Genomic DNA, 15,839 nt, shown 5'->3' with positions numbered 1-15,839 from the left:
TTTTTTGGTCAGCAAGTAGCTCTTCTGTTCTTCTGTCATGTAGCAGTCATGTCCTACCCTGAAGACATACAGATTTCAGTAGTGTTTTTCCTTTTTTTTTTCTCCTTTCCCCCCCCCCCTTTTCTTTTCCTTTATTTTTTCCTTTTTTCCTTCTTTTTCCCCCCTCCCCTCTAATACACGATAGCAGTGTTTCATAAAAAGTTTTCAAGGGTCAGGAGAAAGGCTGCCATGCATATGTAACATAGTGATTAGCATCTTGCAATGAACTGGCAAGCATGCACAAAGTGCTACTTTCTGCTAGATTAAACAGCCGGCTTTTCCTGCAGCTGCTTTAACATCAAGTAAGCACTTGGGAAGGAAGCCCCAAGCACAAGCTGAAGTTCTAGGGTGGATGTTAGGAAGAAGTTCTTCATAGAAAGAGTGATTGGCTATTAGAATGGGCTGCCCAGGGAGGTGGTGGAGTCATCATCACTGGAGGTGTTTAGGAGGAGACTGGATGGGGCACTTGGTGCCATGGGTTAGTTGATTAGTGTTGGATGATAGGTTGGACTCGATGATCTCAAAGGTCTTTTCCAACCTGGTCTATTTCTATTTCTATTCTATTCTAAATTCTATTCTATTCTCCATGATCACAACACACACACACACCACCACAGCAGCCCCGTTGGTACACTGCTTTTCTGTGAGATGCAGAAGTATAAAGCAGGACAGACTTGGCTCAGCTTGGTGGAAATTCAACTGATCAGCCTGGGTTTGTCCTCCGAACGCGATCAGAGGGCGTTCTTGAACAGCCATCACACTGTGAATAAGCCCCTCTAGGAAGCCGGGGGGTCAGCAGTGTAGAAGCAGGACGAGGTGCGACCAAGAACACCTGCCTCGGCTCCCCGACCGGATGCTTGTTCCCCAACCATCCCTGATCCACCACCCCCGGAGCAGGCAGGGGCGGCTGAGAGCAACACAGTATCACAGTATAACTAAGGTTGGAAGAGACCCCAAGGATCATCGAGTCCAACCTGTCTCCACAGACCTCACGACTAGACCATGGCACCAAGCGCCACGTCCAATCTCCCCTTGAACACCTCCAGGGACGGTGACTCCACCACCTCCCTGGGCAGCACATTCCAATGACGAATGACTCGCTCAGTGAAGAACTTTCTCCTCACCTCGAGTCTAAACCTCCCCTGGCACAGCTTGAGACTGTGTCCCCTTGTTCTGGTGCTGGTTGCCTGGGAGAAGCAGCACGCGCTGCCGCGGCCGCCACAGCGCTCCCCGCCACAGCGCTCCCCGCCACAGCGCTCCCCGCCACAGCGCTCCCCGCCACAGCGCTCCCCGCCACAGCGCTCCCCGCCACAGCGCTCCCCGCCACAGCGCTCCCCGCCACAGCGCTCCCCGCCACAGCGCTCCCCGCCACAGCGCTCCCCGCCACAGCGCTCCCCGCCCGTACGTCCACACTCGCGTTCAAGCCGCGCGAGATGGCCTCACAGGGACACGCCCCTGCCCGGGCAGCCTCACCAAGATGGCAGCCGTCCCACACAGCACCCCCTCACCAAGATGGCGGCAGCGGCGTAGACGTGGCGACGAACGGGCAGCGGCGCACAGCGGCAGTCTGCGCATGCGCATCTACCGCCGGGCAGGGGACCATGGGCAGAAGGCGAGAGGGGCTGAGCGTGGCCCGGGAGGTGAGGCGGAGGGAGCTGCAGCGGTGGCGGTGTGGGACACGGCCGGGCTTGACAAGGACGAGACGAGGTGGCTACCACTACCACTGCCGGAGCAGCGTTTCCCTGCACGGCGGCCCGTGTTGGGGAGGGCTAGGGCAGTGGAGGCTCCGGGACGCCGCTCCGACCAGGCTCTGGTGTGCTGTTGCGAGACCCGGCTGCCATCTTAATGTGCGATGACGGCAGAGGAGTTCTAGGCGGGATTGCTTGTGCCGAACCCAGCCCTGAGCGGGAAGTTCGGCGTCCCATCCTCCATCCCTTGCCCGAACGGTGGCGTTTGGTGACCTTGCTCCTGCTGAGTGTTTGAGGCAGTGCAGGGAGAGGCACTGAGCACACTGGAGGGTGCTGCGGCAGGGTCTTGCCCCTGGCCAGCAAATGTGTGCGCAGCCCAGCCTGTGTGTGCAGTGGTGAAAGTCATCAGTGTACTGGGCACAGGCTGCTGCATTTGAGGAACCCAGCGGTGAACCAGCACATGAGATGCTGGCAAATCACAGAAAGGAGAAGGGAAAGGCTTGTTTTGAGGAGTATGCCTTCCTTCTAAAGCTGTTTTGTAATCTCCTGAGTGGCAGGAGGGCTGCTGGTAAGCTTTGAGCTTTATATTTGCATTAATAGGCTGAGGCCTGTTGATCATACTCTCTTCTGGCTCCTGCACTGAGCAGTGCTATCTGGACTGACTTGGAGGAGACAGTGGAGAGCCCACAGCTCAGGTCGGTGGGTTGGGAATGCTTTGGGGATAGCAAAAGCCTGAACCTTCCTGAAAGATGCCTGAAGTGGGGCAGAACTGATCCAGTGATTCTCTCTTGTCACCTCTAGGACCTTTTAGTTTTTCAGATGAGCATATACACAACAGACCAAGATAGCCAGGATAGAGAGGCTAAGAAAAGGACCTGAGGCTTGTCATGTATATTTCATCAGCCAGTAATGTAAAGGTGAATAACCTATTGTGTCATGTGAATGGGAGTTCAGTGTAAAGTACTCTTCTGGTCTATTTCATCTAGTTAGGCTCTTATTGCAAAAGCAGATATTTCTAGGCACTCTAACCCAAGGATAACCACCAAAGGGAGTCCAGAGCAGATTGTGCATTCTGTCCAAGCTTCTCTTCAGTGAGCCTAGCAGGGAGAGTTGAAACAATGAATTATTGGTGGTGGGTAGTTGAGATGTGGCAGACAGGAGCTGAGATGGTAGGGTCTACTTCACAAAAACAGAGAAGTGGGTTTTGGTTGGTTGGGTTTGTTTAGAAATTGCCATGATAGAACACACTACTTTTGGAAGGATTTTAGAACTACTCTCCTTCTTTGGTGTGTTATAGCTGAAAACAACCTTCCACTGTAAAGATAGTACTGAAAGAGAAAACCTTTTCCCCTTGCAGTGATGAGAAGGATACTGAATAGAAGTTAAGGAGGAAGAAAGCAAAATGCCTTAAAGCCAGAGGACAAGAGGGCTGTGTTTCAGGTGTCAGAATGCACAACAACCAGTATATTGATTTAATAATTCAAACTTTTATGCATTTCAGTATTACCTTCTGAGCTGTTTATGATTGTAAAGAAAACTTTCCAAGTGAATCTTAATATGAGATGATGCATGGCTAGCTTTGAAAAGTCTAATCTAGGCAGAGTCATGCTTGTTTAACTAAAGTCATGATGCTAAATGAATGCAATTTTCTGTATGGACACTTATCAGATGAGCTTGCACTTACAAATTGCAGGTGTAATTGATATAACCCGGTGTAAACTGGTATAAATGTGTCTACATAATGTTGTGGCGGTTTAAACTCCTGCCACTTCTTTTCATATAGCTCTCTAGTCTTCCAACAGACAGCCCTGTTGACAGTGCTGAGCTGCACAGACCTTTCTTGAGGAAACTTGTCAGGAAAAAGAAAGTAGGAAGACTGTTACACTTTGCAGCAAAATAGTGAAAATGGAATGAGCTTAAGAGAATGACAAGGATGATCAAAGGTATGGAAAACTACGCAAGAAACAAGCGTTCCAGATCCTTTTGATCTTGAAAACATGATTACAGGGGGACCCTGCATGCTATTTGTAACTTTAAGCAAATACTGAAAGTTCACTGTCAATACAAAATTAGAGCTATTAAATGAAACTAGTAGCTGACAGGCTCAGAACAAACAGCAGGGGTTGGTTGTTCCCTCACAGCACAGCCATAACCTCTGGCTGTGCTGTGAAACTCCTTGTCAGAAGGTGTTGCAGCCCTTAAAAATATATTATGGCTCAGACAACAACTGAAAAAAAACATGCACAGAAGCAAAGGTGTGGGGCTATTAAATGCTTGGGCAGTGCCTGAGCTGCAAAATGTCAGGTGTTGGGAGAAAGTGGTGTTGGTGTATTGCTGCCTCCGACAAGGCGGTGGCTGGTCAGGAGCATAAAGAGCAGGAGAAAGGCCAATGTGGTCTTCACTTAGTAAAGCTGTTCTTACAGGTGTGGGTGGTGCCATGTGGCCACATCTCTGGGCTGCCCTGCAGAGCCACTGGTGTGACCTCAGGCAGGGTGGGCTGAGTAACTGTTTAGTCTGACTATATCATTTTCTGCAAGGCTGAAGGAGGAGGTGGAGCTAGGGTCCAGCCCTTTCTACTTTACCAACCCAAAGGCTTGGTCTGCAGGATTTATCTTAGGCTTGCTGGTGGATCATCCTCTGTCGTGCAGTAGCTTGTCTGGTAGATGTTTTCAAGCACAGTGTGGACACAGCATCTGCAAAATGATTTGCCTGCATGCAAAACAATCCCAAGAGCGTGGTGAGAATGGAAGCATGTCCAAGAGCTGCAAGTGAGCCTTTGAATTCAAACAAACCTCATCTCCGCTGGACTGATTCTAATCATCCAGCCAAATTTGTGGATGCAGGAACCACTAATTGTTCTGTGAAAAGAACAGCTCAAGTGTGCTGGCAGGTGATCAGGCATGAGGAGACTGTTGGGAGAAGGGTTTTTTTTTTGCTTTGCCCCCACCTCTGTAGCTGGCTTTGATCTGCTTTATGAGGGTCAGAAGACGAAAACCTCATTACCTAACGCTGTTGGATGTCGACATATGTGTGATATGGCTCTATGCCAGTATCTTAATTAGGGAAATCATAAAAGCAGAGGGTATATGCCAGTTCTTGAAAAGGACTTTTAGTCTTTCTGCTGGAAAGAAAGCTTTTATTAATTCATTGCAAAACGTATGAAAAGGGATCCAGCTCAAGCCTATAAGCGAAGCTGCTTCCTTTTCCATGTGTGAGCCATTTCTGGCTCCCTGTTCAACACGGACCCAGTGAGGGAGGTTTGTAATATGCACGTAAGTCAGTTTGGATTGAGATCTGCCCCAGGTCTCTTTGGTTTAAAAAGCTCTTCAGATTGTGCCAGAATTCAAGAAAAATGGCTCAGTGCCTTGTGATGCCTTATGGGGCTAGGGAGACATCTGGTCTTCGATCCCTGTGCGCAGCCAAAGTTGCCGGGTCTTGGCTTTCTGGAGTGGCTTGAGGAGCAGGAAGCACAGCTGTGTGTGTCTTGAGCAGCTGCCTGCATGTGAAGCACACCTGTTTTACTTGCTCTCTTTACCTGATGCTACTTAAAGACATTGCTGGAAGTGAAGTTCCGTGTCTCTGCTACAGGCCACGTGAACCTAAGGAGTTGTCATGTGAGCTTTCTGCATGCTACACTCCAGTTCTCTCCCAAAGAATCCTGTTCATGGCAAGGAGAGCCAGGAGGAGCAATCTATAAGTCACTGTATTGAGATTGACACTAAAAAGATGAGGCATTCCAGCTAAGTGAGCCTGTCTCTTTGCTTTTATGTGGGCCTGGGCACATACCCTAACTAACCTTCTCATGTATGAGTTAGGAGGCACAGCTTTCCCTCCTACATCCACAGCAAACTTGGGTATGCAGTTTCTTCTAGGATTGCTCTCCTGGAAAGTTGCTGCAGGCAGTTATGCCAGAAGTCTATAGGTTTTCTTGTGCTGCAGCTTTACAGGCTACTGCCCCCCTGAGGAGTTTCCTCAGGCTCAGAGTAATGGGTAATTCTCAGGCATTGCTGATTTGTCCCTGTGCTTGTTTTCTATTTTCTCTTTCTTTTGTTCTACAGTGAGGAATTACCTGAGCTGCTGAAAGACTCCTAGCTCACAGGAACAGATCCCAAATCCCAAGGCACTGACAGATTAAGGTAGCGCTCTGTCCATAGTTTGGGTAGGTCTTGAGTCTCCTTGTGTGAATGAGCCACCTCCAGGAGGCAGACAGTATTGTCCTGGTTTAGAGGTAGGGAAACTGAAATCCAGTGACCGGGTAACATCCGGGAATCCTCTCTCCTGCCCTTCTTCACAGCCCCTAGTGCCCCAGACTTGCCTGAAGAAAAGAAAGAGTGAGATTTTTGGAGGAGAAATATTTTGTTCATTCAGCAGTCTCTTCCTCCTTCCTTTTTTTTACATTTTTTTCTGTCCCCTGTGTCCCTGGCTCAGCAAAGCTGATGGTGCATTCAGAGCATGTGGTTTATCAGCAAATGACTGCTCTTGAGCAGGGGACCCAAACTTTGGGTTTGATTTAAGAGCAGTAAAAGCAGTGGAAGCCTTTAAAGTATTATGAGGAATCTGGAGATCTTTAGTCAGCAGAAAGTAAGAGCATTGCCAGGGCTGGGCAAAATACCCCTCTTGTTATGCCTCAAGCAATGATGGCAGGATGGGCAGAGGAGGAAGTTCTTCACAGAGGGAGTTGTTAGCCATTGGAATGTGCTGCCTAGGGAGGTGCTGGAGTCACCATCCCTGGAAGTGTTCAAGAGGGGATTGGATATGGCACTTGGTGCCATGGTTTAGTAGTCATGAGGTGTTGGGTGACAGGTTGGACTTGATGATCTTTGAGGTCTCTTCCAACCCTGTTGATTCTATGATTCTATGAATGTACTAGTGAGAGCAACTGCAAACTGAGGAAGGGGAACAGCTCTGGAGGAGAGGATAGGAAGTGCAGTGACATGGGTAATTTAGTGGTGGGGTTGGCATCTGACTAACCAAAGTTCTCATTCAATTGAATTATCTGACATGATTTTTAAACATCTCTGAAGTAGGCATGGTGCATTGTAATAAGGAGGTGCATTGGCTAAGGAGGAGCATGCTGAAGTACCTCTTGCTGTGTGTGTATTTGAGGACTTCCAGCAGGTAATGGAGCAGAGAGTCATTTGCAGATGATAAGAGCTGGTGAAGGAGATAGTCATTCCTGAACTGGACTGAAGAGAGACCCCCACTTACTCTCTGCTGTAGCCTGCCATTAAATTATCTTGCTGAGAAGCATGGTCAGAGCTAACTTGGGTGGAGCCCTTTGTTGGCTCTGAAGCAGACCGGGACAGTGCATCTCGCTGAGCTGTGGTGGATGACAGTGCCACGAGCAGGCAGAGTTAACATTCTTAACTGGCACAGCTGGATATGGAGGAGGACAATTGTTGAATGCATTTCAGTTAACTTGATTCACAAATATCCTATCTCCATTCCAGCAAACCCAAGCATTGCCAAACACAGAAGTGCTATTTGCTGTGCTCTGGGATCAAGTGACGTGCCTTGGTACTTCCCTAGGGCTCAGGGGAAGGTGTGCAGGTGCCTCTGGGGAACTTGGCATCTCAACAGCCATGGCAGAGTTGCCTAGTAATAAAGGACTTTGAAATTGCTATCTGTTAAGATGCAGAGATTTATTTGAGCTTGTTGGTCGTGCCCCCCCTCCAGCTCTACAGTGCTTCTTGCAGTGATACTATCCAGCTGACTGGCTAACCCCCTTTTTGCAGTCTGTTTTGTGCTTCCCTTTAGAATAGAATAAAATTAACCAGGTTGGAAGAGACCTTTGAGATCATCGAGTCCAACCTATCATCCAACACCATCTAATCAACTAAACCATGGCACCAAGCACCCCATCCAGTCTCTTTACCTAAACACCTCCAGAGATGGTGACTCCACCACCCCCCTGGGCAGCACATTCCAATGGCAAATCACTCTTTCTGTGAAGAACTTCTTCCTAACATCCAGCCTAAACCTCCCCTGGCACAGCTTGAGGCTGTGTCCTCTTATTCTGGTGCTGGTTGCCTGGGAGAAAAGACCAACCCCCACCTGGCTGCAACCTCCCTTCAGGTAGTTGTGGACAGCAATAAGGTCTCTCCTGAGCTTCCTCTTCTGCAGGCTAAGCAACCCCAGCTCCCTCAGCCTCTCCTCACAGGGCTGTGCTCCAAACCCCTCCCCAGCTTTGTTGCCCCTCTCTGGATACCTTCCAGCAACTCAACATCTTTCCTAAACTTTACACCAAGCTGCTTCTTCCATCCTGGTGATCTGCAGTGCTTGCCTGCCTTTTCTGGGCAGAATGTATGAGATTGTTCACGGGCTCAGGCTTGAGCTGATCCCCCAAACAGTGATAACTAGGGATCACTACCTTTGATTTTGTTTCCCATATTGCTGTTTAAGGGAGTGTTTGTACTCTGGGCTACATTTGAGGTTGGTGTCTGTGGTGGTTTGGCCCTGGCCTGGAGGCCAGATACCCACCAAGCCGCTCTATCACTCCCCCTCTTAAGTGAAGAGGGGAAGAAGGGAAAGAAAATATAACAGAAGCCGGGGATAAGATAAGAGCAATTTAATAACACTAATGAGCAAATAGCAATAGACCGCACGGAAGCAAAGAAAGCAGAGAGAGAGAGATGTTAGTCTCTACTTCCCATCGGTAGGACGGTGGTCGGTCTCGGGAAGCAGGGCTCCCTAAGCTTGATGGTTCCTCGGGAGGATAAATGCCATTGACGAATCCCCACACTTCCTTCTTTCACTTCCTACTTATACCTGAGCTGACGTCATATGGTATGGAATACCTCTTTGGCCAGTCTGAGTCAGCTGGCTCAGCTGTGTCCCCTCCCAAGATTTTGCCCACCCCTCAATGTACTCCTGGGGCAGGGAAATGTTGAAAGGACACAGCCTGAATACTGGATTTAGCTGTAGCCAAAACACTGCTGTGTTATCAACTACTGCTGAAAAAAGAAACAAAACACCACAGCACTAGAACAATACTGCGAGGAGAATTAACTCCAGAATTAACTCCAGCTCACTTCAACCCAATACAGTGTCTCATTCTGTCAGTATTTTACCTGGGACTGTGCTGCCACTTAGCTTCTGGTTTCTGAAGGCTCCCACCACAGAGAGGCCATGCTGCCAGCCATCTTATTGGCCTTGACCTTTCTTGGAGAACCAGACACAGCAGGAGTGTTGCTCTTAAAAGAGAGATCATTGCCACCTCAGGGCGCTGAGGCCGGTTCCTTCTGGGCTAGGAGGGTGGCGTTCATAGTATCTCAGTCCTACTGCATTCCTGCTCGAAGCAAGCCTCAAAGACAGCTTTCACAAAGATGTGTATGCATTGGTTACCAGGCAGAAAAGGGAAAGAATTCCCAGGAGAACTGTTGTCCGTGGTAGGATTTCCTCCTAGGTTTGCACACTGTCCTGATTCGAGTTAGAAGAGAACCGTTTCTGTTCAGTGATTTTACTTCTCAGCTCACTCTCTTCAAGCAAGCTGCACTTTCTGAAGTTAACAGCATATTTTTGCAGGCAGTGTCTGCCTCTAGAAGTGATAGTGCTTGATGTTTCTAGTTAGTACCAAGGACTGTCATGCTGTCACTGCTAAATCTTGTGTACTGTGTTGGGGCTGCACCTGCAGGGAGGAGCAGACAGTTCAGGTGACCCTGAACTGACCAGCACAGTATTTCATTCCACAAATCTCATACTCAGTGTAAAGCTGAGGGATCACAAGGGTCAAGCTCTCTTCTCTCTGCCCTCAGTCTTGTTCTACTTTTGATCCCAATCCACATATTCCAGAACTCAGCTCTTGAATCTGCTTCCCATCTGCTCCTGCATCCAGTCTGGGATTTGTAACTGCCATCAGTGGGGGTTTGGTTTGATACTGGTTTTGTATACCTTTTATTATTATTATTTTCATTAAACCAATTCTGATTTGTCCTTTTCTTCCCAAGCCTTATTCCCTTTCTTTTCCCCTTTTGGAAGAGAGAACAGTTAATAGAGAGCATCTGTCACTCATTCAGTGGCCAGCCCAGTCCTGACCCTTGACACACAGAGGTAGAACTCCTCTCTTGTACTTATCCACCATTACTTCCCTCCACAGAAAGATGCAGTGGGAGGTGAGGAGGAGACACAAGGAGATGGCCATTGTTTTTCTGCATGATAACATGTTGCCAAACCTTGGTGCAGGCTGAAGATGTGGAGACAGTGGTGAATACCCTCTTAAGCATACTGTGCAGAGTGCTGTTGTAGATACAGTTGGGTGAAAGACAGTAGGTATCAGCTTTTCCCCTTTGTCTTTGCCCAACCAGACAGCTGAGGGTACTTTGTAGTCCCATCCCATGAACTTCACATCCATTCACAATATTAAATTAAGACCTTGTCCCTTATGCTTTAGCCAAGGCCAGTCACTCTCATTCTCTTAATTGCATAAAGATGCCTTAGACCACATCTTTGCTTGTGGATCCACATGCAAAGGAACTAGAACAGCCTGGAATAGGATCAGATCTTAGCAAAAAGGTGCTGGCCAGCCACATGAGGGAATGTTAGAGCTGACTTGGCTGTGTCTGGGATTACAGTGTCACAGTTGCTGGTCTGGAGGCGATGGACTCTCATGGCTGTGATCTCTACACACAGCTGGTACTGTGCCTCCCTCGATCTGGGGAGAAAGGGTATGGAGCAGCCGAGCTGCTACCCTGCTCATCTGAGTGAGAATGGCTCCATGTTAACTAGGAGAGGAAATTACCTTGACTGGTGTGTGTGTGTTTCAGATTGATGGACTGGAGGAGAAGCTGGCACACTGCAGACAGAGCATGGAGGAGGTGGATCTTAAACTGCGAAGGGAAAAGCTCAGTGCTGAAGGAAGGTATTGATGACCACCTCCTTTCACGGCTATGGCTACGCACTTCAGCTGGCTGTCATCCTGTAGTACTGATCAGGGGCTCTTGAAGGGACAGGAATACATGGTTCCCTCTGTCAAGACTGTCTTCCACCAGCTCAGAACTTACTTGAGGAACTTGCCAGGGTGAGAAGTTCAGTGATACATGGAAAGAACTTAAATCTTATTGCCAGCTTCACTCTCCAACCTGCACCACAGCCAGCCAGTTTGTTTGCAGAGCTAGCTCCTAGCCCTGCTAGGAAACAGCTCTGTGAGTCTGGCAGAGGTTCTCTGCACTCTACTACTCAAGCCTTGTCAAAGCTGTCCAAGTTCAACCACTGGAGAGGTGCAGGACCCATGCTGAGGGCCAAACCAGGCTGAGATGCAACTGCAGAGGGGACTGCTTGTGTTACAGATAGATATCTAGATGTAGGGATGCAGTGACAGGCTAGCTTTCCTTGCTAAAGAGAAACAGAACAATTCCCCTGAAATGTGATAGTGGCACAGAAAAGAAAACTGTAGGCTTTTAGAGCTGGGATTCAAGCAAGGATTTTGACCTAGATTTTGTAGCAGACACAGGCAGAATGTGTTACTTCCCTGGAGCATGGAGCAACTGATCCTAGATCTCCCAGCTGATTCTTGAGGACATTCTTCAAGTCACCATCCCTGGAGGGGATTGGACGTGGCGCTTGAAGCCATGGTTTAGTTAGTCATGAGGTGTTGGGTGATAGGATGGACTCTGTGGTCTTTTCCAGCCTTGTTGATTCTATGATTCTGCTGCCATGCTGCTGGCAAGGAGGGCCAGGAAGCAAAGTCATAGGCTCAAGGAGCAAGCCTGTTGGTCCTGGTGTCTGCTCTACAATACTGTCTTGTGAAACCCAGTTAGAAGTGAGCCTAGCAGTGGAGACATCTCCACCCTTTACACTAGCCAGCCTCAGTTTAACTTCTTTGTTCCTCCTTTCTATTCTCTTTCTCCACCCCCATCTTTACTGGGGGCTTACATCCCTGTTCATGTTTGGACAGTCCTGTCTCCTCCTGTCCCTGATATCTTCAGCTTCTCATCTCAACAGTCCTTTCCTAGGTCTAAATTCTAATTGTTTACTGTCTGTATTCTTCATCTGGTATCTGACAATCAAGCCTACAGTTGTAGCAACTTGACAGGATGAAATATACTTGGTACAGTTTCTCTTGGGGGTACAGGGTCTAGAGCAAAGAATAAGGAATAGAGATTCCAGGGCTGGCTTCTGAATTTTACAACTGGGATGAAGATGGAAACAGAAGCTCTGTTGCCCTAATCCAGACCACTCACAAGAAACCCTGGAGGAAGGTAACCATGATCAAAAGTATTGATTCAGTGAGTAGTACACAAAGACCACCTCAGCTTTCTCATTTTTAAGTTCAGTTGTCATGGTTTCTTCATGCCTCATTCTCAAAGCCTCTTCCCTTGACACTCTTCACAAGACAAGTTTCTGAGTAGCAGCTCAGTCATGTTAGTAAATCTGTCCTCGTGCTTACTTCTAGCTGCACTCCACCTTGCCTCTCCCCAGCTGCCTTCAAGAGCCCTTTCCTTTCCTGCTGCTCTGACATAGCCTCCTTGACATCCCTTACTTAAATAGCTGTACACGTAGCCTGAGATCTCTTTCCTCCTACAGGTTCTTGCTCTGCCCCAAGGGGAACAGCAAACTCTGTTACACTTGCTGCCTTCTCCGCCTGCCCTGAACCAGGAGATAATTTGTTACTGCATCATTATTTACATGCACACAGTCTGAGTGGCCACGTCCTTGCTGTGGTAATGGAAATGGCTCTTGCTTTCAGGCAGTTTGTTATGCTTTTATTTTTTAAACTGCATATTAATTAATCATCTTGTGTAGTTTAAGACAAGGATGGAGTTGGCCTGACTTGCTCTTCATTGTTTTTATCCTGAGGATTCAGTCCTAACTGGTTGTTACTGGGCTTTCATTGAGCTCATTTCCTTGAGTTTGTGTACCAGTTTGTGTAAATTGGATGCCTCTGACAAAGGGGTCTAAGCTTCAATTGGTTAATTGGCATTCCAGCACAAGGCCAGATGTGTCAGAGATGGGATCCTGCAGAGAGTGCCCTGTCCCATCTTGTACTTGTGGTAGAACCTCCTACCCGACCTAAGGGAGCAAAGTAGGAGGCTCTCTGCTGCACAGACCCCCTTCTAGCCTGCTCCTGTGCACTGACACTGTCCTCAAAAGAGAGAGAGGAAGCAGTTTGGGAGAGGAAAAAGTAATCTAGAGCTGCTCTAGCACTGCTCTATCTCTGCAAGAGCACAGCTGGGACTTTCTGAACTGCCACATCTCCACAGGGCAGGGTGAGGGGCTCATTCTGTCTGGAGATATCCCTGGCAGTAGGACAGTCTCTCTTCCATCATATAAGCAAAGAAATAGACTGTGTTGTGCCTCGCTGGTAATGAACTCCTCTTCTCATTACAGAAAGTCACTGGAGAGAGAGAGAAACTTACTAATGACCAAAGCTGACAACTATGGTAAGAGCTTCATTAAAAATGGTCCCTCTGGGCTGGATTGGAGCGGGGCTGCAGCTTAGCTTCGTCTTCAAGCTCCTGCCACCTCCAACTCCTGGCAAAGGGAGCTAGACCAAGGGAAATCAAGTCAGCATATTGTAACAGGGGTCTCAATTCTTCTGCTTGAGGTATGTATAGGGGGGCAAAAAAAATCAGCATCAGCTAATGAGGGGGGAAGATATCCCTTTCCCATACCCCAAATTACTAGTCTTTAGATAATCTTAGCCAACAGACTTGAGTGACTTCTGCCATCCTCACTTTTTTTTACCTCTTGTCTCATAGAGGCTTGTTCAGCAAGCTGGCAAGTGCTGTCTGCAAGTGCAGCCAAGTATGCCTTCCTTAGGGAAGGTTCTCGCTGCATCAGTTTGTGGGGCTGTTGAGCACCGGGACTCACACCGATGTGCTACCTGCAATTTAAAAGACCTAGGGTCTTCCCTTACCACAGGTCCTGCTGTAGGCAGGTAAAATGAGAGGTCCCTTGAGCTATGGCACATTTGACAGCACTTCCTTTCTGCTGGGGATGCTGCTTAGCACATGTTCAGGTTGCTGGTGTTGATCACTGCGTTAACTGCTTGACAGCACTCTGCAGCGCTCTGAGCACCAGAGCTCACACAAGAGAAGGAAGCACAAGTGTTCTCTTAGGCCTGTAGATGTGAAATCTGGGGTATGGCCACTACATTTATAATTGTAACTTACGTTACAGGACTCTTTCCAGAAGACTAACACTTATTTTAAACAGATTTAAAGCTGTTCCCTAAGGGCCCACTAGACATGGCAGAAGACTGCAGAGTGTTGTCACCCATTACTCCTAACATCAAAAGAGCAAACTGACAAGCTGCTCAGACAGCAGCAACAGCCTCACATAATGGTGATGGTTGCTCCTCCTGGAAGAGGCAGCATGTGTGCACACAGTCTTCTTAGATTACTATTATGGCCTCCAATTTAATCTCTCCTTCCAGGTGACACATGAGGCCATGAATTGCAGTCACTGTCAGTGGCATTGCTCCATCAGTTTCAGTTGGCACTGCTGTGCTTAGGGTTATGTGGCCTCCTGTCCCTACCACCTCCTCTGTAGTCTTGCAGATTCAAGCAGCTTGCTCTGTGGTTGCATGAGATAGTTTGTACCACATGAAGAATGTAGTCAGAACAGCTAAAAGCATCTTCAGAATACCAGCACCAGCTTGGGAACCTGCAGCAACAGGTCATTCCTGCTGAAGACTGCTAGTGCAAACTGTATAGGCAGTAACCAGTGCAGTCCCTGAAGTTGAAATCAGCAGCACGAATAGCCTGGCTCTGAAGACACTTTGTGCCTAACCTTGCCCTGCAAAGTATCTATGGCTGTTTGGCTATGCAGTGTGTAATGCCTATAGACCTCAAGGTCTTCAGGAACAGAACTAGCAAGAATGAGGGTCTTACCTTTGATAAATGGAGTGGAACAGAAATGGAGGTCAGAATATTTTGGGTAGCCATTGCCTCCCTCTCTTTGCACCTGTGTGCTTGCAAATCAGGACCTGGGAGAGTGACCCATCCCTAAAAAAGGCTGCAGACTCCACTAGAAGGAGATGTCTGGGTCCAGACCTGTTTGGTACTCATCCTTCTGAGGCACAGGGAAGCCCAAATTCTGCAACAGATATACCTGTGGCCAGCTTTGAGTAAGGAAATTTAAACACCAGGAAAACATACCAGGCTCTTACATCTCAAAGAGGAGGAATAGCTTTGTAACCTGTCTTCTTCAATCTCCTAGGGAACAAGCAATTATTTTAAAGACCTTAGTAGGTTCCTAGAACAAGGTCCTTTGCAAACAGGAACTGGTTTGGCACTGAGGTATTGCCATGCACAGCTACTGCAACTGACAAGATGAGAGTTAGCAAATGGAAGGGTCCCTGCTCGTTTACTTCCTGTTCAGTATGGCTTATAATTGGCAGTTTTGCATACTAAGCCTAAGAGAGTTGCCTGTGGCCAAAGCAACGTTGTGCTACTGCTTTGAAAGCTGTGGCTGCAGCACAGAGAACAGTGACAGATCAGGCTTTTGTTCATTTCCCAGAGAAAGAACTGAGCGTGCTTCGTAAGGAAAATCGCAAGAACGCTGCCCTGGCTGTGGCCATGGGGTTGCTGATTGCTCTTATTTACGCCTGCTGGACAATGTGACTGCACTCAAGAAGTCTCCCTGCTGACCAAATGACTCTCCTGCAAGGAGTTTTTCCATCTCTCACCGCTGTGCTTCCCCCAAGGATGAGGATCGTCATTTCACATTGCTGCTCCGGTTTATTTTCTCCCAGGCCCCGCGGTAGGGAAGCTTTTGCTCTTGAGAATTGTGGCGGACAGGCAACAAAACAGAACTCACACTACGCTTGCAGTGGGAAAGGGGGTCCAGCAGAGCAAGGTGCTGCTGCTGCTTTCTTACCCCACAGTCGAGGCCGTCCAGCCTGATGCCCAAAGACAATGTATTCCCCCTTTTGAAGAGCACTTGTGTGGTTGCAGACAAGTGCTCTCTGCACAGCCAGGTCAGAATACGTGACACCACCTTGGTTCCTGTGACTTGGCCATAAGCTGAAGGGGCACTAAGCTCTTTGATTCAACTTGGCTAACTTGGGGTTTGGGACCTTAAGGCTCCACATTTTCCCAGAGCTGAGCAAAAGAAAAACCATCAATCTTCCTCCACGCTGACTTGAAGGACCAAAGGAACACTACCTCCACA

The 15,839-nt window shown here is 48.2% G+C and overlaps 1 protein-coding gene across 1 annotated transcript; it reads left to right on the top strand.

Moving 5' to 3' along the window:
• Positions 1-1,621: 1,621 nt before the first annotated feature.
• On the top strand, positions 1,622-15,418 carry CCDC167 (coiled-coil domain containing 167). The gene is made up of 4 exons (XM_009903419.2): positions 1,622-1,679; positions 10,490-10,584; positions 13,053-13,105; positions 15,186-15,418. The coding sequence occupies exons 1-4, from the start codon at positions 1,641-1,643 to the stop codon at positions 15,287-15,289; spliced, it is 291 nt and encodes a 96-aa protein (XP_009901721.1). The 5' UTR covers positions 1,622-1,640; the 3' UTR covers positions 15,290-15,418.
• Positions 15,419-15,839: the final 421 nt, after the last annotated feature.

Source organism: Dryobates pubescens, chromosome 6, assembly GCF_014839835.1.
Source record: "Dryobates pubescens isolate bDryPub1 chromosome 6, bDryPub1.pri, whole genome shotgun sequence".
Taxonomy (NCBI): domain Eukaryota; kingdom Metazoa; phylum Chordata; class Aves; order Piciformes; family Picidae; genus Dryobates; species Dryobates pubescens.
This window is presented reverse-complemented; position numbering and strand designations above follow the sequence as displayed.

Excerpts from the sequence above, each read along its gene's own strand:
- CCDC167 (XM_009903419.2), top strand. The coding sequence starts at position 1,641 with ATGGGCAGAAGGCGAGAGGGGCTGAGCGTGGCCCGGGAG. Across the intron at positions 1,680-10,489 it reads GGCTGAGCGTGGCCCGGGAG|ATTGATGGACTGGAGGAGAA; the intron begins GTGAGGCGGAGG and ends TGTGTGTTTCAG. Across the intron at positions 13,106-15,185 it reads GACCAAAGCTGACAACTATG|AGAAAGAACTGAGCGTGCTT; the intron begins GTAAGAGCTTCA and ends TTCATTTCCCAG.